We start from the raw sequence: 24,376 nt of genomic DNA, 5'->3' as shown, positions 1-24,376 counted from the left end.
TTAACACTGTATTATAAACTTGAAAGTTGCTAAGACAGTATATCTTAAATGTTCTCAACACAAAAAAGAAATGGTAATTATGTGACATGTTGCCTGTGTTAGCTAATGCTATAGAGGTAATCATTTTGCACCATATAAGTGTATCAAATCGACACGCTGTACACTTTTAACTTACACAGTATATGTCAATTATATCTCAATAAAGTCGAAAAAATAAAAGGAAAAATAAAATTTCACAAAACCTGAGAAACAAAATGACAGCAGGAGGAACCTAGAAGCCTACCAGACATTTCCGTTGGGATGATAGCAGGAACTTCGACCCGAAGAATCTAGCACTGCCAGGATTGCAGGGTTAGTGGGCATGTCTTCTTGGACTATGCAAGTGAAGCCATTTATCTCATTGGGCACTCGGATGATGGCTAGGTTTCCAGATGGGTAGCTGAGATCAGATAAGGTCATTTGAGTTATGCTAATGGTCTTTATACTGGGAATAAATTCAATTTATAAGAGAGCCCTTTGAAACTATAAAGCATTCTGAAAATGGGAGGGTTATTACAAAATAATTTCATGCTTTTTATGTGGATCAAAATATATTTATGAGACACAAAAATCCTCAACAAAAATACCAGCAAATGGAATCTAGCAACATATTAAAAGGATTGTGTACCACAACAAAGTGGAGTTTATCCCGGGATGCAAGGTTGGTTTACCATCTAAAAATAAATTAATGAAACATACTATATTGATAGAATAAAGAGCAAAAAAAAGATGATCATCTCAATAGATGCAGAAAAAGCATCTGACAAAATCCAGTACCTTTCATGATAAATGATTCAATGAACTAGGAATAGAAGGGAGCCTCCTCAACCTGATAAAGAATGTCTAACAAAACCCCAGAGCTAACATCATACTTAATGATGAAAGACTAGGTGTTTTCCCCCTAAGATCAGGAACTAAACAAAAATGTTCACTCTTTCCACTGCTGTTCAACCTCACGCTGGAGGTTCCAGTCAGGAAAATTTTGTGAAAGAAAAAGAAATGAAGACATTCAGACTGGAAATGGAAGAAGTAAAACTGTCTCTATTTGCAGATAACATGCTCTTGTATATAGAAAATCCTAAGGAATCCACAAAATAATGTTAGAACTAACAAAAGAGTTCAGTAGGGTTGTAGGCTAAAAGATCAATGTATAAAAATAAGTTGTATTTCTATACACTAGCAGTGAACATTTTGAAAATGAAATTAAAATAATTCCACTTAACAATAGCATCAAAAAGTATAAAATATATTGAGGATAATTCACTAACTGTTAATATTCAGTCCTATCTCAGCTGATCGGAAGTCCAGAGATGAAGTAAACACAAAATTGATTCTGAATCATTTTGAAAATCAGCCATAGCCTTCAAAGGAGTGAAAACGAATTAAAGCCAGGGCAGGAAATGATAACTAATGATACAAGCTGGGGAAGTTATTTAAAATTTTTTGATATAATTAAAACAAAAAACCTACACTCTTTCTCAAAGGGCCTAGGGAACTAAAACTTCATTACACTTCTATGCCATGAAAGCCATTTTTATGGTTTCTTACTGGGGTTTGACTAAACATTTAGGCAACTGTGACTAAAAATGACTTTCTCCTACAAAATGAGGCCCTTAGTTCGCCAAAAAGTCCTTCTCGTTTCATAGTTTTGTTTTACTTTCCTTGAGATATTAAATGGCCTTTGCGTCAAAATAGCAAATGGTCTGATCATCAGGCAGAAGTTCAAGTGATCAATAACTTGAACACTCAATAACTGAGTGTTGCATAAAATGGATACTGAATTTTTGTATTAAAAAATAACATGCTGCTCATGGATGTGTAAACTGGTACACATTTTCTGGGGGGCAAAATCTATTAAACCTTTAAAATGTCCATAATTTCTTACCCAGAATTTCTATCCCTAGGTATTTAATTCAAGGAAGTAAGTGATAAGTGTGCAGCGAAGGATGCACAAAGCTGCTCATGTAGCTGTTGTATAAAACAGCCCAAAATTGTGAAACCACCTTTGATTAGTGATAGGGGATAGATGAAAGGAATTACAGTACATCACTGTGATGGAATGCCATGTGCTTATAAAGATGGTGTTGTTATCTCTATATTTATTGCATATTATATACTCATAACATTTATGAGTATTGTATATTATGTAAAGGGCGCAAGTTACAAAATATGAATAACTAGTTGAATTAATTTTTAAAGAATCATATAATTACTCATAGGAAAAAAGTAAGGCAAGATGTATAAAAAGATGTTAACAGCTTTGCTCTGGGTGGTAGGATTTGGTAATAACTATTTTTTTCTTCATATTTTTCAATCTATTTTTTCTTTATCTTTCTTTTTGTGAAGAAATAAAGCTAACGAAAATAAGTTGTTGAAAGAAAGGATACAATATTTGTGTTGTCCCGTCTGGAAATGAAGTCAGAAATTTGCTCCCATGTTTGTAGTGCTTTTCAAAGAGCTCATTTGTCATGATCTATATACCGTAGAAAACAAAAGCACAGTTACATGATGACAACAGACATCCTTTGCTTGCTAGACACTCACACAAACCATTTCTTAACTTAAATTTTTGATCCTAAATCAGCAACAGGGAACAATCCTTAGGAATCATTAAAGATTGTCCCTAACCCCTGCAGATAACCTGATTAAACCTTTCTGGCAGGAATCTGACATTACTTATCTGTTTGAAGAGTGTTTTTTGTTTTTTGTCTTTTTTAAAAAATTAAAAACAATTTTTATTCAATAGAACAAGATAGAAGAGAGTGCTCAGGCTTCAGTCAGAATTATATTTTAAGTAATCGTCATCATCATAACAGCAAACACTTAAAAAGAACTTATATGGTAGGTATTTTTTTAATTGAAGTATAGTTGATGTGCAATGTTATAAAGTTTCAGGCGAACAACATAGTGATTCACAATTTTTAAAGGTTATACTTCATTTATAGTTATTATAAAATATTGGCTATATTCTCTGTGCTGTACAATATATACTTGTAGCTTATCTATTTTATACATAGCAGTCTGTACCTCTTAAACCCCTACCCCTATCTTGCCCCTCCCCACTTCCCTCTCCCCACTAGAAAATACTAGTTTGTTCTCCATGTCTGTGGGTCTGTTTTCTTTTTTGTTATATTCATTAGTTTGTTTTCTTTTAGATTCTACATATAAATGATATAATGCAGTATTTGTCTTTCTCTGACTTATTTCAGTTAGCCAAATACCCTCCATCCATGTTGTTGCAAATGGCAAAATTTCATTCTTTTTTATGGCTGAGTAGTATTCCAATATATATATGTGTGTATGTGTGTTTTTTTAATATATATATATATATAAAAATATATATAAAACACACACACACCCCCCACATCTTCTTTATCTATCTGTTGATGGACACTTAGGTTGCTTCCATATCTTGGCTACTGTAAAAAATGCTGCTCTGAACATTGGAGTGTGTGTATCTTTTCGAATTAGTGTTTTCATTTTTTTTCAGTTATACACCCAAGAGTGGAATTGCTGGGTCATACAGTAGTTCTATTTTTAGTTTTTTAGGAACCTCCATACTGTTTTCTACAGTGGCTAAACCAATGTACATTCCCACTAACGGTGCACAAGGGTTCCCTTTTCTCCACATCCTTGTCAACATTTGTTATTTGTGTTCTTTTGGATGACAGCCATTCTGACAGGTGTGAGGTGATATCTCATTGTGGTTTTAATTTGCATTTCCCTGATGATTAATGATGTTGGCCATCTGTATGTCTTCTTTAAAAGAATGCCTATTCAGGTCTTATGCCAATTTTTCAATCAGGTTTATTTTTTATTTATTTACTTTTACTTTATATGCATATTGTTATAAAAACAAAAGAAGATTAAAAAAAAAAAACCCAGCCCTAGCACAGTGGAGATATTCTGTGTCCTGGTTGTAGTGGTGATTACATAACTGTCAAAATTAATGGAGCTGTACATATAAGAAGGTGAGTTTTACAATAAATTATACTTCAATAAACTGACTTTACACTCCAGTGTAAGCTGCAGCATCTGGTGTCTTTTCAAGGTTGCTCTTGAAGTTCATTTGAGAAAAACACTAGTGGAATATGGGAAGATGAAGAAAGAAATACAAAAGATATTCCTTGTTGTACCTGTAAGCTTAACTATTTTACTTTCTATGTAATACTCAATAGGGGAATGAATTTGTAGCCAACAATATTTTATTTTTTATAGACATGTCTTTTTAAAAAAATTAACTTATTTTGGCTGCATTGGGTCTTCATTGCTGCGGGCGGGCTTTCTCTAGTTGCGGCGAGCGGGGGTTACTCTTTGTTGCAGTGCGCGGGCTTCTCATTGCAGTGGCTTCTCTTGTTGCGGAGCACGGGCTCTAGGCACGTGGGCTTCAGTAGTTGTGGCTCGCGGACTCTAGAGCGCAGGTTTAGTAGTTGTGGCGCACAGGCTTAGTTGCTCCGTGGCATGTGGGATCTTCCCGGACCAGGGCTTGAACCCGTGTCCCCAGCATTGGCAGGCGGATTCTTAACCAGTGTGCCACCAGGGAAGCCCCCAACAATGTTTTAAAATGAACTAAAGCTTCAGTTGAATTCTGTTTCTTCCTAATCTTGAATTGTAATAAAATGCATACAAGAATTCCTAGGGCTAAACAATGAAACAATCTAAATTTTCATGTAAATGTTGCCATTTATTTTGAAAGATAATACACTTTTCACTTTTATGAAATATAAAATAGATTCAGATAAGCACTAAAATATGCTATTTTGTTAATGAGCAATTATAAAGTGAACACCCATGTTATCACCATCTGGGTCAAGATATAGAACAATGCTGATACTCTGGAAGTTCCCTCTGTGCTACCCCAAAGTCAGTGTTCTGTAATCTCTAAACAATATAGTTTAACTTTTCCCATTTTGAATTTTACATAAATGGAATCGAACATTATGAAATTTTAATACTTTGTTTCTTTTAGTCAACATTATGTTTGTAAGATTCATACACGTCCCAGTGTGTAGTTGTGGTCCAATTACTTCCATTTGTGTGTAGGATTGTATTGTATGACTTCATCATTATTTACTTATCCATTCTATTGTTAATGGATATCTCAGTTGTTCCCAGTTTTTGGCTTATAAACAATGATACTCTGAACCGTCTTTTGCATGTATGCTGGTACCCAGTTACTCTCAGATCTTATACCCAGAGGTAGAATTGCTGAACCCCAAGATATGCCTGTCTCCCACTTCACAAGGTACTGCCAAAATGATTTTCAAGTTGTACCAATTTGCATTCACACTAGAGGCAAATAATAGGGACTGTTACTCTATATCCTTTCCAACACTCAGTAGTATCAGACTTCACAATTTTTTTTTTTGCCAATATTATACGTATGTACTGATCTCTAATTGTGGTTTCAATTTTCCTCTCCCAGGTTACTAATGAGGTTGAACACCTTTTCATATGTTTATTGATTATTTGAATTTTCTCCTTGGAGAAGTGGTCAAGTTTTTTAAGTTCATTTTTCTATTAGGTAGACTTTTTTTTCATATGGATTTATAGAAGTTCTTTATACATTTAGGATAAAAGCCCTTTGTATATCCTATGTGCTGCAAAATATCTCCCTTGGCTTGTCTTCCAAATTTTAATTTTTAAAAATATTTTATTTATTTATTTGGTTGCACCAGGTCTTAGTTGCAGCAGGTGGGCTCCTTAGTTCTGGCTCACCTGCTCCTTAGTTGCAGCTCACTGGCTCCTTAGTTGTGGCATGCAAACTCTTAGTTGTGGTGTGCATGTGGGATCTAGTTCCCTGACCTGGGATCGAATCCAGGCCCCGTGCATTGGGAGCGCAGAGTCTTAACCACTGCGCCACCAGGGAAGTCCCCCAAATTTTAAGTTTAATTTATCTACTACTTTATGGATACTGCTTTTTTAAAATTGGTTAGTAAATCTTTCCCTAACCTTAAGTAATAAAGCTAGTCTCCTATTAAAAAAAAAATCATTGTAGTTTTGCATTTCACATTTAGGTCTTTAATCCACTGGAACTGATTTTTATATGATGTGAGGTATGATTCCAATTTCATTAAAAAATATGGATATCCAATTGTCCCAACAGTATGTATTGGAAAGATTTTCCTTTCTCCATTACTGTGCAGTGCCACTGCTGGCATAGATCAGAAGTCTGTGTGTGCATAAATCCGATTCTGAACTATTCTGTATCATAGATTTATTTGTTTATCCTGCCCCAACACTACACTGTCTTAATTACTATATTTTGTAATAGATCTCAGTATCTGATAGAGCGTGTTCCCCTCCCTCCCAGGCTTCTTCTTCAAGAAAGTCTTGGCTCTTCTAGGTTCTTTATATTTCCATGTAAATCTTAGCATCAACTTGTCAAGACCTTCCTTCCCCCTGCACACGCAAATATACAACCTTGTTAGAATTTGAATTACAGTTGCATTGGATCTATAGATCAATTTGGGAAGAATGTCATATTAAAATACTCTTCCAATCCATGAATATTAGATCAAATTTGTTAAATGGGTTGTTCAAATATTCTATCGTACTACTGCTTTTTTTTTTTTTTTTTTGGTCTAATAGTCCTCTCAATTATTGAGAGAAGCAGGCTAAAGTATCCCATTATGATTATGGATTAAATTTTTTCCCGTTTTACTTCCGTGAAATTTTGCTTTATATTTTTTGAGGCTATGTTAATAGGGGAAACATATTTTGTAACATTATACCTTCCTGGTGGATTAAAACTTCTGTCACTGTGAAGTGGTCCTCTATCTCACTGATGTTCTTTAATATTTTCATGATACGTCATTTTTGTTTATTTATATTTAATCTTTTTGTATCCTTTTATTTTATTTTTTATTTATTTTATTTCACTTTTGGCTGTGTTGGGTCTTTGTTGCTGCTCACAGGCTTTCTCTAGTTGCAGCGAGCGGGGGCTACTCTTCGTTGCGGTGTGTGGGCTTCTCATTGCAGCGGCTTCTCTTGTGGAGCACGGGCTTTAGGCGCACAGGCTTCAGTAGTTGCAGCACACGGGTTCAGTAGTTGTGCCTCGTGGGCTCTAGAGTGCAGGCTCAGTAATTGTGGTGCATGGGCTTAGTTGCTCCACGGCATGTGGGATCTTCCCAGACCAGGGATCAAACCTGTGTTCCCTGTGCTGGCAGGTGGATTCTCAACCACTGCGCCACCAGGGAAGCCCCTATCCTTATATTTTAGATATAGTCTCTTGTAATCAGTATATGGTTGGAATTTTTCCTTAAAAAAGTTGTCAGGCAGTCTTTGTTTATTAACTGAAGCATTTACTCTATTTACATATAACTACTGACATTCCTTGACGTGTTCTATTTGTCCTCTGTTATGTGTTTTTCTTTTCCCTTATCCTTTCTTATCTTTTGGGGGGCATTTAAAGTGAATTATTCTAATTTTTTGCTCTGCCTCTGATAGCTTGGAAGTTATACTCTCTACTTGTTATTTTTCTGGCTACCCCAGAAATTTCAGCAAGCAAAGTTAATTTATCAAAGTCTGAGTTTAAACTATGTTTGCCCTTCTCCCAAACCAAGGACTTTTATAACACTATAATTGCATTTAGCTTTCTTGCCAAATCATGTACTATTTTTTCAAGTATTTTTACTCTATACCGTTTCTTGAAAGTCCTTGAGCCATTATTATTATTATTGTTTTATCAGTCAACTTTTAGTTTTATACATATATCCCATGAACAGTTTTCTTTGCTCTTCATCTTTCTTGAATCTCATACTATCCAACTACACAAAGTACATTCTTTAGAATTCCTTTTAGTCAGAGGCTACTAGTGACAAACTGTTTTGCCAGACCATGTCTTTTGGGGGCATATTTTAATGAAAGATATTTTAACTGGGTATAGGTTTCTAGACTGACTGACATTTTCTTTCAGCACACAGAAGACATTATACTGGCTTCCATTGTTGCTGTTGGGAGGTTATCTGATTTCTAACTATTCTCTTTTAAATGTAAACAGACTTCTTTTTCTCTGCTAATCTTTAGATTTTCTTTTTGTCTTTGTGCAGTTTCACTGTACTGTGTCTAGGATTTATTTTTATTTTACTTTATTTTATTTTTTTAATTCATCCTGCTTGGGATTCTTAAATCTGTGAATAGGTCTCTTTTATCAGTTTTGGAAAATTATCATCCATTCTCTCTTCAAATACTGCCTCTGCCTGATTATCTTTTTCCTCTCCTTCTGGGATTCTGAACAAATACATTTTAGACCCTTCATTCTATTTTCATATTATACACACTTTTCTGTATTCCTTACCTTTTTTTGCCCCCATGTAAATTTTGATAGTTTTCTTTTAACCTTTCTTTCAGGTCATTAGTTCTTTCTTTAGTTGGGTCTAACCTGCATTTAACTCTCATCTTTTAAGTTTTTAATTTCAGTTTTTGTATTTTTCATTTCTAAAGTTCATTTTTTTCTTTTCAATTGTATGTCCCTTTATAGTTTTCTGTTCCCTCCATATATCTTCAAGCTGATCTTTTGTTTTCATAAACATAGTTAGATTACTTCAGTTTTCGAAGTCTTTGTAGATCTTCTCTTATTGATACTAATCCTCTGAGTTTTCATTTGTGGTGTTGAGTTTCCTTGTGTTCTTAATTATTTTTCACTGTGTGCTGGTAATTGAACTTGAAAGATAATTTGTAGGAGTGATTTCAGGGCTAGATAAGCGACCTTCCTTCAGACAGGATTTGGATTTGATTCTGTCAGAACCTCAGTTCACTGCCATGCCTTAAATTCTATATCACCCAGGAGAAACAAAACTGGTCTCAGGAGTTTAATTTCTAGGGCTCTATTCTGGGGAACTATATTTAGTATAGTGTAAATTTATACACAAAGATATTGAAAGCAATGGTTAAACTATATGAAAAGGCACATAGATATTAAAATGATGTTAATGTAAGCTATGTAATATCATGGAAAAATTGTTGATAATTAAGTTAAAAGGATAAAAATTACATGTGTAATATAATTACAAGTGTTTTAACAGAAACCTATGCTTAAAAACTGTAGAACAGTGCTGTCTAATAGAACTTGTAGTGACCATAAAAATTTTCTATATCTGCCCTGCAATATGGTTGCCTTTAGTCACACACAGCTATTTAACACTTGAAATGTGGCTAGCATGACTGAAGAATTACATTTTATTTACTTATTTAATTTAAATTATTTTAAATGAGTTATTTAATTTTAATTATTTTAAATTTGGATAGCCATGTGGAGTATTTGTTACCATATTGGGCAGTGCAGATCTAGATAATATTGAAATATTAATAATGATTTGGGGGATGTGGGTGAGACTTCTGATGATTTTCTCCCATTCTTTTTAGTTTTCTAAAGGGTTCCAAATGTTCCTTACTATACACTGATCACATTTTAAAGTAAAAAAGCTTTACCCAAAATACCCCCTCATAAAACATATGTAAAGCATTGTTATAAAGTCTAGTATAAGTTAAAAGGCCAAGTCCGTACCAATTCTTTTTGACAAATAGTTAAATGTGTCATGTAGCCACGCTGCCATATTCATCATGACAGCTTTTATAATTTTAGGTAAAACTGATTTTTAAAGAGTAGCAAATAAAAAAAAATTACAAGCTAATTACCTTTCCACATGCTATCCTAGAATCACAACAAACAATGGATATATTTCTTTCGTCTAGTTGATAATCAGTTAGTTCTTCCTTAGCTGACTCTACTTCTGGAATATCCATGGAAAGTTGATAAGAAATTGTTTTAAACTGCTTTGCATCTAATGGGAAAAGAATCACATGAAATACATATACGATGTTTAAAACTTTCCAAAACCTCTCTTCTAAAATGAAATTGCAAACTCTGTTACGGATGCATTGATTCATTGGACATTTTTTTAATGGAAGAAAAATGAGGACCTCCTTCTTTTGTTTAAAAAAATGAGAAATTCTCATTTGGTTGAAAGAAAAATAATGATGATTTTCATTACGTGGAATTTTCTGGCCTTAGGTTTAGTAGAAAACAGTTGAATACCAAGGAATTTTATACTAGGGGTTTCGTTGAAAAAAAAAAATCTTCTCTAAGTATCTTTTCAATGGCTCTGAGTCACAGAGGAGGAGCCTGATGCTCAGAAATATTAAATAATTTATCCCCAATTGGGCAGCCTATGAGGAGAAAAGCAAGGACATAAATCCAGAACTTCTGATTCTAAAATCGGTGCCCCTTCAGTCGTACCAGTACTACAGCTATACTGGCCAGCTGACCGATGGGGCCTGCCTATAAGAAAGGAATCTGATTTGTTTTTGACAGATTTTCCATATCCTAGCTTGAAACAAAATGGAATGTATGTTTGATAAAATGAGAGACAATGAACTCAAAAGCTCTTTCTAGCTATCTGTAAAGTGCTCTATAGATGTTGCTAATTTATTTCAATCAATAACAACAGTGAGCTGAAGACTAAAAGCTTCAAAAGCCAGATGACGGAAAAGCGGGATTTTCTGAGCCGTTTTGACTGATGTATTGACCAAGATGAAAAATTTAAATGTTATTAAATGTTATTTTTAGAATATGTCAATTTTTGCTCTTGGTCAAACATGTGAGCTTTCTGATCTATAACATCAGTGTTAAGGAACTTACCTTCTTCAGAGAAAGGAGTCTGTTCTTTTGTAAACATTGCATAGTGTTGGGCCATTCGTCGCTCCAGTTTTCTACAAAATCAAAAGATGATGCATAAGTCTGAAATATGTTGGAAGTTTAAAACAGTATACTATAAATTTTTACTGTTTAAACGCTATTCCTTGTTATTTTTATGTTACTACTTGTGAATCAAGTCATTTAATCAGTGTGCGTGTGTTTCTACTATATTTAGTGGACAGATTTCTCCAATATAGGAATTCCGAATTGCCCTGAGAATTTGGGATTGGCAAATTTCTACTCTAAGTCAGTGAGTTCACTGAGTTTCTGAAATCTTCTGACTCTTACAGTGTCCACCAGGAATTGCAATAGGTTTGCTTTGGCCAATTTTTGTTTCTTCACTGGGAATGCATCTTCAAAATTATCTATTTTGAGAAAATGAGGTTCATTTTACAAAAAACTAACTAAGTGGGCCTATCTGAGTTTCAATATCAAAGGCTCACTGTTACCTCCGCAAAGCTTTTTCCTTTGCTTTGAGTCTGTCGACTTCACTGCCGTGGGCGGCATGAGGGTCAATACAGATTAATTCAGCTTTAGAGCTTTGGATTTTTTGTTTTCCCTCATAGATGTAGTCAATCAGGTTTTGGAAATAACTACAACAGGAGGTCTGAAAAACAGAGTTCATTTTCATCTCATCAGTCCTAGATGATAATTACAGGAGGGAAAAAAACCCCAAAAATGTTAATGGGGTTTTGGATAACAATCTATCATAACATTTTTTTGGTAACAGTTTTATTGAGATATAATTCACATATCATACAGTTCACCCATTTCAAGTGTACAAGTCAATGGTTTTTAGTGTTGGGTTGGCCAAAACATTCGCTCAGGTTTTTCCATAACATTGTAGGAAAAACCCGAACGAACTTTTTGGCCAATCCAATATAGTCACAGAATTTTGCAACCATCACAACAATCAATTTTAGAAACTGAAACCTGTACCCATTAACAGTTACTCCTTATTCTCCTCTCGTCTCAGCCCCTGGCAGCCACTAATCTATTTGCTGTCTTTATAGATTTGCACACAACATGTGGTACTTTGTGACTTGCTTCTTTCACATAGCAAGTATTTTCATTTATGTCATAGCATGTATAAGTACTTCATGCCTTTTTATGGCTGCATAATATTTCATTGTATGGATACCCCACATTTATTTACCCTTTCATCTGTTGCTAAATGTCTGGGTTATTTTCACTTTTTGGCTGTTACGAATCATGCTGCTGTGAACATTTGTATACACGTTTCTGGGTGGACATATGGTGTTAATTTTCTTGGGTATATACTTAGGAATGGAATTGTTTGTTGGGTTATATGGCATCTGTATGTTTAACTTTTTGAGGGATTGCCCGACTGTTTTCCAAAGCGGCTGCATCGTTTTATATTCCCCTTCAGCAGTGTATGAGGGTTCCAGTGTCTCTACATCCTTGTTATTATCTGTCTTTTGGGTTATAGCCATCCTAGTGGGTGTGAAATTGTATCCCATTGTGGTTATGATTTGCGTTGCCCTGACGGCTAACATGTAACTCTCTTAAGAATGGCAATGCAGGGAATCCTCTGGCAGTGCAGTGGTTAGGATTCTGGGCTTTCACTGCCAGGGTCCCAGGTTCGATCCCTGGTGAGGGAACTACGATCCCACAAGCCACGCAGTGCAGCCAAAAAAAAAAAAAAAGAAAAGAAAAAGAAAGGCAATGCATTGGAAAGATGCAGAAGAAAATACTAATTATGCTTAAATTAGTGTCTAAAAGTAACACTATTTCCTCCGTGAACCTGCTTTAGAACTTACCTGTTCTACTAGTTCAGAGCTATTGTAGTCACAGGAAAGATCCACATTGGAGAGAAATGGTCTTAGATCGCTCCCACAGAACTCACACGTGGGCGATACCTCCTCCTCTTCTCTCTTCAGAGAGGAGAAAAAAAAAAAATGAAGACATGCCCACGAGGAGGCCCAGAGCCTCTCAGAGCAGGCGGAGCCAGAGCCCTGGACAGGACCAGCGAATGTCCAGTCAGACACCAGGTTGATGAGGGATGTACAAATCTGCTTGAGAACTCCTGTCAGACAACATGAGGGCTCCCAGCGGTGGTTCGTAGGGAACTTTCAGGGGTCTGAGATCCTATATCAGAAGGCACGAAGCTAGCAGGATCTGTGTATTCCAGAAATGAGACATCATTTCTATTCAAGGGCTCTTAAGGGCTGGGGAGGCTGAAGTGGTGTTTTGGAGGCCTCTGTCTGGTGCAGTTCGTTGGGGTGCAGCTGAGCCCATCAGGAGCTCTGTGGGTCCTTGGGATGCCTCCTCAGTGTAAGAAGAAAGTTGCAGAAATGATTTTACTGTTGACATCAGTGTCCCTTGTCGAGCAGGGGGAGGTACAGCGTGTGACTAGATGCGGGACACAAAGGATAACACATATTTGATTTTGTGTAAATGGTCTAAGGTGTTTAAATACCATAAACTCTTTCAAGACGTGTCGGCTAAGGGCTTCCCTGGTGGCGCAGTGGTTGAGAGTCCGCCTGCCGATGCAGGGGACACGGGTTCGTGCCCCGGTCCGGGAAGATCCCACATGCCGCGGAGCGGCTGGGCCCGTGAGCCATGGCCACTGGGCCTGCGCGTCCGGAGCCTGTGCTCCGCAGCGGGAGAGGCCACAACAGTGAGAGGCCCGCGTACCGCAAAGATAAATAAATAAATAAAAATTAAAAAAGAAGTGTCAGCTAAGAAAAAGTCTTGACATTACTATGTAGGCCACTGTTTACAATGCTCAACTTTCTAAAATAAATTAGAGTCCTTTCTCAAGGGAAGCCCCAGTTGGGGCACCACATTCTCCTGTCTGTGCTGTGAAGGTAATCCAGGAGGGGAGGGGAGGCTAGGGAACACAAGAGGAGGCTGGGAGTTACGGGTGCAGGTGACTCAGTGAGGGGTGGATGCACTATGGCACTCTTAGTGATCTGAGGTCATGGCTGTGACTACAGAGCCTCCTGGCAGGTGAGCAGCCAAGCCTCGGCACAGGCCTCCAGGAAAAGACCCAGATCATGACTTGCATGTCATGAAACCACCAGGGCACCTGCAGTTGCCATGGAAACCATTCTCCGAGCCTGGCAAAATGACCGCAATGGGGCCAAAGGGTGACTGAGATGGCCGGTGCAGCCAGGGACCCTAGAGTACAGTCCAGTATAATTAGGACATGGAAAGTACCCGATAATAAGCACTGCACATCGCTGAAAGCAGAACACTCGGGGAGGAAAGCCTTGTAAGAGAGAGATGGTGGTGACGAATCCAGGACAGCTACCAAATGATGGAATGGGCAGGAAGAGCTTGGCAACGCCAGGCCAGCTACAGACTGTGCTGCCAGCATCTCGGTAGTGAACTCCTCTGCCCATGGCCCCTTCACCCCTTCACTCCTTCACCTGGGGGCGAAGTAAGTAAAGATGCTTCCAAAGACATGAGTGGGGTTGGAATTTCCACCTCAAGAGGGTGTGGCTGAAGAGGAGAGCTGGCCAACCAGCTGCTGCTGCCCCTGAACTAGACCAGTGTCCAGGCCCATCTCAGAAGACCTGAAAGGTTGGCCCAGGGATGCAGGGGGAGCCAGCCCTGTCCAGGGGCCGGTGTAGGGACAGCTCTGTGGAAGGAAGTCCCCAAGGCCTTCCTCATGTTCAGGCGCATCTCTGGGTGTCAGGGGAAGAGAGCTCGAGAAACTTCCTGGATACAAGCCTTTGTGCTTCAGAAAAAGGAAGGTGCTATGTTTGAAGAAAGAATTTCAGCCTGAAGCGTCTATAAGGTGACCATACAATTTAGAAACCTGGGCAAATATAAACAGTGAATGTTGACTCATATTACGTTACGTGATGTATTTAATGATTACCATGCATTAGAATCGCATAGTTCAACGTGCTGCACAGAATGACAGTGAACACCAGCCACATTGGTGCATCCACACGGCATTCCCGTCAACGCCTGCACACGCATCTGTGCCGTCCTGCCTCACATGATTGGTATCTCTGATTTCAGTGAATAAGCCTGTACCTTTAGTGTACCCCAAAAGAAGTAATGAAGGAGGTTCCAGTCTGGGGAGTGTGCAGCTCTCTCCACATGGCCATGCCCTGCAAGTTTGGAAATAATCATACCACCGGTCAGTCCCTTACCTCTGTGGCAAGGCAGGGTGATTTGTGTCCTGTTGGAATTACTAAGGTGACCTCTCCCTTGCCCATTGAATGCAGACATTAATTGGTCATTTAATGTGATCAAATACAGCTAACGTTCACCTGTGCTGCCTGGCTTTATGACCACTGTTACAGGCTGAGTTGTGCTCCCCCAAAGGCTCTGTTGAATTTCTAACCCCTGGTACCTGTGAATGTGGCCTGACTTAGAAACGGGGTCTCTGCAGATATAATCAAGTTAAGATGAGGTCATTAGCGTGGGCGCTAATCCAATATGACTGGTGCCCTTGGAGAAGAGGAACATTTGGACAGACACACACAGAGTGTGCTGGGACAACCAAGGCAGAGATTGGAGTGATGCAGCCGAAAGCCAAGGAATGCCAAGGATTGACGGCCACCACCAGAAGCTCAGAAGAGGCAAGGAGGGACTCTCCCCTCCAGGTTAGACTTGCTGACACCTTGATTTTGGACTTCCAGCCTTCAGAACTGTGAAACAATACTTTTCTGTCGCTGTAAGCCACCTAGTTTCTGGTATTTTGTTCCAGCAGCCCTAGGAAACGAATAGAGCCACCCTAAGTGCTATTCCAAGTAAATGAGCTCCTTGCCTTTTTTTTGTAAAAGTATGTTCACTGTCTTTTGTGCAGATCATCATGGGGCTTTTTATACCATTTATTACAGTAAAAGCAAAAAGAAATATAAATGAAAATTACCTTGAACTTAATGCCTAAATTGGAACTCTCTTGTTTGAATGTGAGAATAGATGGTGGTCCGATGCTGGGTAGTGTTCTCAGAGAGGGCTCAAAAAGTGTTATGAAGTCTTCCTTAAACTAAATTTTAGAAAGAGGGAGAAAGAAAAAAATTGAAGATTGAGTAAGTGATTTTTACCATGAGTTCAGTGTACTAGTTGGACTGATAAACATTTCTTACCTCCAGCTCACATAAAATATTTAGTTTTGGCTCTTCTGGGTTAATTACCCATTTTGCTGAAGACAAAAAGACAGATTTAGAAGGAATGTTTGAAAACTTTGTGCAGTGTATTCCATTTTCTCTAGTTTGAAGATCCTAGCCCATGACACACACTGACTCTCACACACACACACACACACACACACACACACACACACACACACACACACACACACACACACACACACGTGCTGTCTAAATGCCCTGAAACCCTACCTTCACCACCTTCTTGCATATACTCCTAGGGGAGCTCTTTTCTAAAGGGGTTGGACACCGTCCAAGTTAAGGCTGGTTTCCTAAGGGCAGTTTGCCTTTGCCAGCAGAGGGGATGACGCCAAACATCCAGTTACCTCTTAATTTAGAAGCTAGATTTTCAGATTCATCTTCCTTCTCTACAGAGGGCACTTCCTTCTCTGTAAAAAGAGTGTACATTTGTCATCAATCCTGACAGAGGATGAAAGAAGTCTAATAGAAAAGAAAATATGCCTCTTGGAAAAATAAGTGCCCTTTTTGTGTTTTATTTTTAATTTTTTTTTTGCCTTTTCCCAAATAACATTTTGTCAACAGTAAGTAAAAAACAGAGAAGACTCACCACTAATGAATCACATTAAAAAATGCTTCCTTGCTTCTTTTTAGTCGTAGAATGTTACACGAATGCATATTTTATTTGATTATAATCATGGTTTGCAGACACTTTTGTGTTCTGCCTTTTAAAATTACTGTTCTGTCTAATTTATGACTGTTATTCTGCAAAAGATTTTTCAGGGAGAAGAGTGCTGGCGTGGGGTGAGAGGGCGGTTCCCAGTTCAAGACAGTGAACTAAACCACCAGAATAATTCCCTCTGCAGATTCCAGGGCAATACTGGAAATGGGGAAGACAGCCATCTATCAACACACGAGCCGCTTGGAGTAAATATCTGGAAAGGTAAGCAGATAGGACTGGGATGATGAAAAACCAATCAGAACAACCTACAATGAAGCAGAGGTAAAGGGAGAGGGCAGACCCATTTTCCTTGTATAGCCAGGGCTGGTGCTGGAGAAAGAGGTGGGCTTCAGAAAATGACATACTTCATATGTTGAGTACCTGAACAATTTAAAAATATGTTTTGGGCATTTTGCCCAACAGGAATACCAGCACAGGTATTAAAAAACAAACAAACGAATGAACAAGACTTTCATTAAGGCATTATTTGTCATAGGGAAGAGGTCAAAACACAAAACCAAACCAAACCAAACAACCCTGCAACATCTAACAATCAGATGTATTCATAAGTCACAGTAACTGTAGGTATATAAGGCAATACTACATAGTCATTTCAAGGAATTAGATCAATATTTCCTGACATGGAAAGATGTCCCTGATATACTGCTAAGTAAAAAAAATTAAAGACGAGATAAAACTGCTGTTATTCACAGGAAATGTAATTGTCTAGTGGACTTTTAACTGATAAAATATTAGAATAAGAAAGTTCAGCAAGGGAATCAGATACAAAATTAATGCATTGAAATCAATAGTTTTCCTATACATTGACAATAACCAATTAGAAAATATAATAGGAAAAAAAGATTCCAATTATTACATCAATAAAAGACAACTGTAAAACACCTAGGAATAAACTAATAAGAGGTGCATATCAGTTCTCTATTAAAAAAACCTACAAAAAAAGATACGAAAAAATTGAAAAGGTACATTAGGTTCCTGCTGTTAAACTAATCAAACAAGGAAGCCACTAGATGAGGGGGCTCTACCGCCTCCCACCTCATCTCCCTTCTCCAATCAGTAACTCTTCTTGCCTGCTCACTTGATGCCAGCCCCTGGATGCCAGCTGTTGTACTGTACTACTGTACTTTTCAAGGTACTGTACTGTAAGATTAAAAATGTTTTCTTAATTTTTTTGTTTTTCATGTATTATTTGTGTGAAAAGTATTATAAACCTATTACAGTAAAGTACTATATAGCTGATTGTGTTAGTTGGGTACCTAGGCTAACTTCGTTGGACTTCGAACAAATTGGACTTACAAACACACTGTCGGAATGGAACTCGTTCGTATGTAGGTGACCTACTGTAATGCAACCTTGAGCAACAGCCAAATGATTTCCTTGCTTTGCTCCCACGACTTCTCTATAAAAACCTCTCCTTAGCTCTTGTCTGTGGACATAACCACTTCTGGTTTGGCGCTACCTGTTTCCAATCCACATCTGCTCAAATAAACTCTTAAAAATTTGAAAATGCCTCAACTTATCTTTGAACGCTGCAGAGCAGGACCAAAGAATCAACTTGTCACACTCCATTGAAAAACTTCATCACAATTACATTGAATATATAGATTAATTTGGGAATAATTAACATGTTTTAATATTAGGTTTAATATATTAATATTAATTATACGTCTAATTTTTAATTTTTTAAAAAATTATTTATTTATTTTTGGCTGTGTTGGGTCTTCATTTCTGTGTGAGGGCTTACTCTAGTTGCGGCGAGCGGGGGCCACTGTTCATCGCGGTGCACAGGCCTTTCACTGTCGCTGCCTCTCTTGTTGCAGAGCACAGGCTCCAGATGCGCAGGCTCAGTAGTTGTGGCTCACGGGCCTAGTTGCTGCGCGGCATGTGGGATCTTCCCTGACCAGGGCTCGAACCCGTGTCCCCTGCGTTGGCAGGCAGATTCTCAACCACTGTGCCACCAGGGAAGCCCAAATTTTTAATTTTTATGTTAGATTGTGTCACTCCTCTGTGCAGACCCTCCAGTGACTTCCCACTTCATTCTCATTGAGTAAGATTTGGTCCTCATTGTCTCTCATTTTATCCCGTAGGGCTCACCTCCTTACTTACCCCACTGCAGCCAAGCTGGCTGCCTCCTTGTTCTAGAAGGAAGCACTTGTTCTTCCCTGTGCCTGGAACACTCTTCCCCCAGAGATCATTATCACTCTCTCTCCTCCTTGAGGTCTTTACTCAAATATTTCAGCTTCTCAGTGAAGATTTCTCTCAGCATCCTGGGTAAGCTTGTACCCATCTACCCAACATTTCCCATCCCTCTCCCTGCTTTATTTTCCTCCTTAGCACTTACATTATATAAGATATTGTGTATTTCCTTACTTTGTGTATCATTTATCTCACTATTACTTCCACCTCCCACACTTTAATAGAAGACCATTGAGACAGAGGGTTTGTCTGCTCTATTCATTGCTGTTACCTTAGAACAGGAAACTGACCTATGACAGGTGCTTGGTGTGTGCTCAGTAAACATCTCATGAATAAGTGATATAACATAAAACAATAAAATTGAAAGGAAAGGCTATTCATAACGATCACTTCTGAGGAATATACTGGGATAAGTTAAAAACTTAATGTTTACATTATATTTTTCTTAATGGTTTGATGTTTTAAAAACGGCACGCATGTTACTTCTGTAATAAAAAATAAAGATGTGTTTCAAAATATGATGACAGATTATTTCTTGATGTGAACACAGGTGCTACCATTTATTAAAGGCTCAGTGCCAAGGAGTTTAAATGTTGAGTTTCATTTTGATCTCCATAACAGTCCTGTTGCAGAAGGATTATTAAGGCCAACAGAGAAAGAAACAGAGTCAATGAGGTTAAGTGACTTGCCCAGTTGTCATGGTGTTAGTTTGTTTTGGGGCTGGGATTCAATTCTAGCTCTCCTGGCCATTTACCCCAGTGCCCTTTCCAGTGTACAATCCCATCTCCCAGCAAAAGCTAAAAAACCGAACTACTCACTCAGCTGCTGCATGCCTGACAATTCTTGAAGCCAACTTTCTTCTGTTTGTACTGATGTTGAAATTCTTGGATACAGATTGTGATAGACAGCCCTGAAATTTAGACAAAATGTTAGTTTTCAGTATACCTATAGAGTTGTTAGCAGTTCTTCTAAATCTAGTACATTTAACAATCAAATAACAGATGTTCTTAGAAGATCCTGATTTCTTTTTCCTTTGAAATATTTTCTTCCGTTCTGTGTCTTCAGTAAAGTCAGGCACAGTGTGTTTGCATCATATCTGTTCTTTGCAAAGCACTCCTCTCTCAATCCTGGAGGCTCCCAATACCGTATTATTTCTCTCACGGAGTAAATTACTACCCCTCTATCTGTGCTGTGTGTTGCTGGTGGTGGTGGCGATGATGGTATGTGTGTTTAAACATTTACTTGAATTTAAATTAGAACGTGTTGTTCATTTTAAAATAGCTTTAAAATAATCCAAGCTCTTTTTAAAGGGCTGAAGTTAAATGCGTTGTAATTAAGCAATCTGTATTCTTTCCACAAGCAGTTTAATCAGTTAGTTACCATCTGCATGATAGGAAGCAGGAATTTATTGACTTTTACTAGCTAAAATGACTGTTACTGGTAACAAGTAAACAATACCTATTGCTTTTCAAGTTCCTTTGCCTCTTTGAATTTCAATTTTTTTTGCCATAATTTGCTGGCTCTTCTAAAATTATCAAACAAAATTTCCCAAATAATTTAGTCAACTTTAGGATTGTCACTTTTTCACCTTTCTCAGTTCTCTTATGTCTCCACCTTCCTTTTTTGGTGCTTTGTTCCGTGAAACATTGTATGTTGAGAACTCCTCTGCAGAAGCCACCTGAACAAGTGTCTGGGGGAGTCCTGATTGTCTAAGTTCCCATGGAAAAAAGTTATGGGACCAAGAGTAAAGGAACATTGACGAGCAATCCCTAGACAACATTTTACATTTCAGTGTTTTCCCAATACAGTAGTTAACAAAATCAATACATAACTCATCTAGGTCTCTGCCTCCCTTGAACCAACATGAAAGATTGTTTCTGAAATTCTGTGTAAAGATGGCAGACATTGGAGGATAAGAACAAAATTAACATTTCCTGAGAACTTACTGTGTTGTAGTAGATACATAGTAGTTGCTTTACTTACATTACTTCATTTATCTTTACAAAAACCAATCAAGGTAGGAATTAGTATACCCTTTCCTTTTTTTTTTTAAATTTTTATTGGAGTGTCGTTGATCTACAATGTTGTGTTAGTTTCAGGTGTACAACAAAGTCAATCAGTTATATATATACATATTTCCCCCTTTTTTTTTTTTTTTTTTAAGATTCTTTCCCCATATAGGCCATTACAGAGTATTGAGTAGTCCCTTGTGCTATACAGCAGGTAGTATTCCTTTTCTATAGGCAAGGAAATCGAGGCTCTGGGGGGCCTTCTCAAAATCAAACATGGAAGAGGCAGATGGGGCCCAGACCTATTTGGTTCCAAAACCTGTGTTTCTCCAGATTCATCTGCCTCCTAAAGTTTGCCCCAGAATAGTAATGGGGCAATTAAAAGTACAAATTGAGCCAATATTGGTTGCATTTTTGTTTAAGGACAGATTTCCTTAAAAACACAATCTCACCAAATTCACCAGAGAATGCTTTGAAGTACAGAAGAAGCATCTTCTTAGGAAGATTTATGAGGAGAAATTAAGAATTTGATTTAGGAAAGAGAAGTTCCCATATGATAGAAAGACCAGGTCAAGATGGCACCTGAACACACAATTCTCCCCTTCCTTCCAAGATCTTATTGAACTAACACTTCAAACCCACAAACAAGCAATAGCCCTGGAAAACAAGAGCGGTGTCGTCAGTAGCCAAGTAATATTGAAGAAGTCCTTGAAAGAAAGAAAATAAATGGCCTCAGGTTGATGGAAAACTAGAGCAGAGACTGCCACAGCTCAAGATAAGAGACATAAGTAAAGTTCTTCCAAAGGGAACTCCTGAGAAGCTCCTAGCCCAGACTCGACCAAATGCACAGGGGAGGGGGCTGGAGATGGTCATCAGGGTAGTTCAAGGAGTGAACATGGGACAGCTGGCCAGTCAGACCCCTTCCTCTCCTCTTACACGGGGCAGTTGGCAGCAGTTGTGTTTATTTCCGGATGAAGCCCAAAGAACTGGTTTCTAAAAAGCCTGCCTGGGGAAGTTTAGGTCTGCAAGAGAAGCAGAGTGCAGGATGAGTTACTCAGGACCTACCCAATAGGCTTGGGTGAAAGAGGAGGAAGGGAGAGTCCCATGAAAGAAATGCATGAGGAACTCCAGCCACACAGTGAAGTGTCCTTATCATAACTAGTAATAGTGGGCTTACCCACCTTGCCTGCTCCCTGCTGACACCCCACAGGAAGCTGGCTGTGACTGCCCTACCCACCCACGCAGGACTCACAGTCAACCTTCCCCTGCCAGCCCAGTCAAGAAACAGAACTACTTGGCTGCAGGACTCCTATCCTAGTTTCAGCTACCTGTCAGTCATTCATTGATAAATACAATTGGATAACCAAGGATTACCAGTCACTGAAGGACAATCCATAGCATGTAATAGAAGGACCAAGAAAAACAAACAGAACAAGTGATCTTGAAAGAAAAAAGAAGAAATACAAAGAACAAATGAGAACTTTAGTATTTTATAACAGTACCCTCAAAGAGATTTAAACACACACACACACACACCTCTTCAGAGAGTAAGAATCGGTTCTTGGAAATTATATGAATCCCCCAATAAAAAATTCTGTACAAAGGCTACATCATAGTATGTAAACACCAAGAATCTTGAAGATATCCAAGAAGTCCAACAGCCAGCTAGTAGCAGTTCCAAAGGAAAGACTAGAGAAAATGAAGGGGAGGAAATAAATATTAGAAGGGTTTGAAAATCAGACTGATCAGCAATACTGGATACTAGAAGGCAATGAAGCAATGTCTTCGGAGCTCTGAGGGGAAATGGTTTTAAACCTATTCTTTTATTCCAGGTTATATTATTAATAAAGTATGAGAGCAAAAGGAAGAAATTTCAAGACAGGCGAGAACTCAGAAATTTGACTATGCATGAGATCAATATGAAATAATTACCTGGGGAGTTTCTCCAGCAAAAAGAAAAGGAATAAAAGAAAGAAAACAATATGGAAGACAAGAAAGTATGGCCGTTGAGCCCAACTCAGAAAAATTGAAGACAACTAAAAACAACTGAGACTTGAGAAGTTCTTCTTTTAGGAGCCAAGTTTTACAGACATAGGATTTCATTTTCTTATGCATGAATGCAGTCACATCATTGGGTTCGTAGCAGGAAATTGTGAGTATTGGTTATTGATCTTCAACGTTTAGAATCAACTTGTACCCAAAGCACTAAGAGCTAGCTAATTATAATTACAAAATATGCAAACACTATAAAACTTGGTAAAGTAATACGACTTTATAGGACTATATATTATATATTTTAATAAAGTCTGTTACATAATTTGTTGTTAATTGGGAGAGGAAAGGGTGAGAGAGAAGGAAGTAGAAGTGCATTAAGGTGTTAATTTTTCAAAATAGAGTTAATAGTTACTAAAATTGATAAATCAAGAAGTAGAGGTTTAAATACTTTAAAGTCCTAAAGGTTAGAAAGTATAAAAATAATCTAACTACTGAAAATGGAGAGGAGGGAAGTAGTGTGTTACGTTCCTCAGCTTTCATGGTGGGAAGTCAGTAGCTATGTCAAAGATTAATAAATCAAGGAATGAAAATATGCTATTTAAATTATACTGGAAACAAAACAAACTGTTAACAATATGTTAACTCGGGTGAGTGGAAGTGGGAGCAGAGAAGGGTACAGAAATTTTAAATTTTATAGCTTTGTCTACTTTAATGTTTTAACCATGTACATATATTATTAAAATGTTGACTTGGATAAATAAAAACATATTAGTGGGGCAGAACAATTCTCTTTCTGCTTAAAAATGGAAATTTGCTTATAAAAGCAAAACTTAGGTGAACAATAATGTGAGATTGTGGACCCATGTTTGGTGTGAGGTTTCAGGGAAGACTGATAAAGATGTTGCAAATGTGTTTCTCTGGTGTCTTCCTATTATAGTTAGAAGTGCTTGGAGGCTAATAGCAATAACAACAAGAAAAAGAAACCGTACGGTCCACTCTCCACCACAGGTGTCCCTGATCACTCCTAAATTTAGCCAATAGAGACTTATGTCCTACAGCCTCATAGCACTTACTGTTGTGCACATGACATTTATGATTTCATGCTATATTAGTAAGTAGACATGTCATCTCTACAGGTAGATAATAAGCCGGTGATGGGCAGGGACCCTATCTATCTCCTCCAAAGTGTCTAACAGTGTAGATTAAAAAAACACCTTTTTGAATAAATTGGTTGTAAATGCCCTGGATGATTTTACTCTACTTCCTGACATGTTTATTCCAAAAGTAAACATCATCAGCTTCAAAAAAATAATAATATAGAACACTGAAAACAGTTTCTTACCTATCTAAATCCATTTCAGACATGTCTTTTTTAAATGTCTGAAGTATTTTAGGAAAACCTGTTGAATGAAACATGAAACAATTTAGCCATTCCCTTTAAATCAGTGGCTCTCAAAAGGACAATTTTGCCCCCCAGGAAACATTTAGCAACGTCTAAAGACATTTTTGATTGTCACAGAGCCCGGTGGGGCTAACTGGCATGGTCAGAAGTGGAGGCCAGGGATGCTGCTAAACATCCTGTAATGTGTAGTCCATCCAACTG

General features: G+C 37.9%; 1 protein-coding gene across 1 annotated transcript in view; it reads right to left on the bottom strand.

Moving 5' to 3' along the window:
* The window catches only part of ERICH6 (glutamate rich 6), a 32,035-nt gene extending 7,897 nt beyond the window's left edge, over positions 1-24,138 (bottom strand). The window contains exons 1-11 of the mRNA XM_030873499.3: positions 24,116-24,138; positions 19,588-19,679; positions 16,200-16,262; positions 15,811-15,866; positions 15,594-15,710; positions 12,520-12,633; positions 11,188-11,345; positions 10,682-10,752; positions 9,679-9,824; positions 2,427-2,512; positions 284-439 (exon numbers count right to left, since the gene is read on the bottom strand). Coding sequence (XP_030729359.2) covers positions 284-439; positions 2,427-2,512; positions 9,679-9,824; positions 10,682-10,752; positions 11,188-11,345; positions 12,520-12,633; positions 15,594-15,710; positions 15,811-15,866; positions 16,200-16,262; positions 19,588-19,679; positions 24,116-24,138 — 1,082 coding nt within the window. The remainder of the gene's footprint in view (positions 1-283; positions 440-2,426; positions 2,513-9,678; positions 9,825-10,681; positions 10,753-11,187; positions 11,346-12,519; positions 12,634-15,593; positions 15,711-15,810; positions 15,867-16,199; positions 16,263-19,587; positions 19,680-24,115) is intronic.
* Between the last annotated feature and the right edge of the window lie 238 nt (positions 24,139-24,376).

This window comes from Globicephala melas, chromosome 4 (genome assembly GCF_963455315.2).
Source record: "Globicephala melas chromosome 4, mGloMel1.2, whole genome shotgun sequence".
Taxonomy (NCBI): domain Eukaryota; kingdom Metazoa; phylum Chordata; class Mammalia; order Artiodactyla; family Delphinidae; genus Globicephala; species Globicephala melas.
The sequence above is the reverse complement of the archived record's forward strand: the minus strand, read 5'-3'. Positions and strand labels throughout refer to the sequence as shown.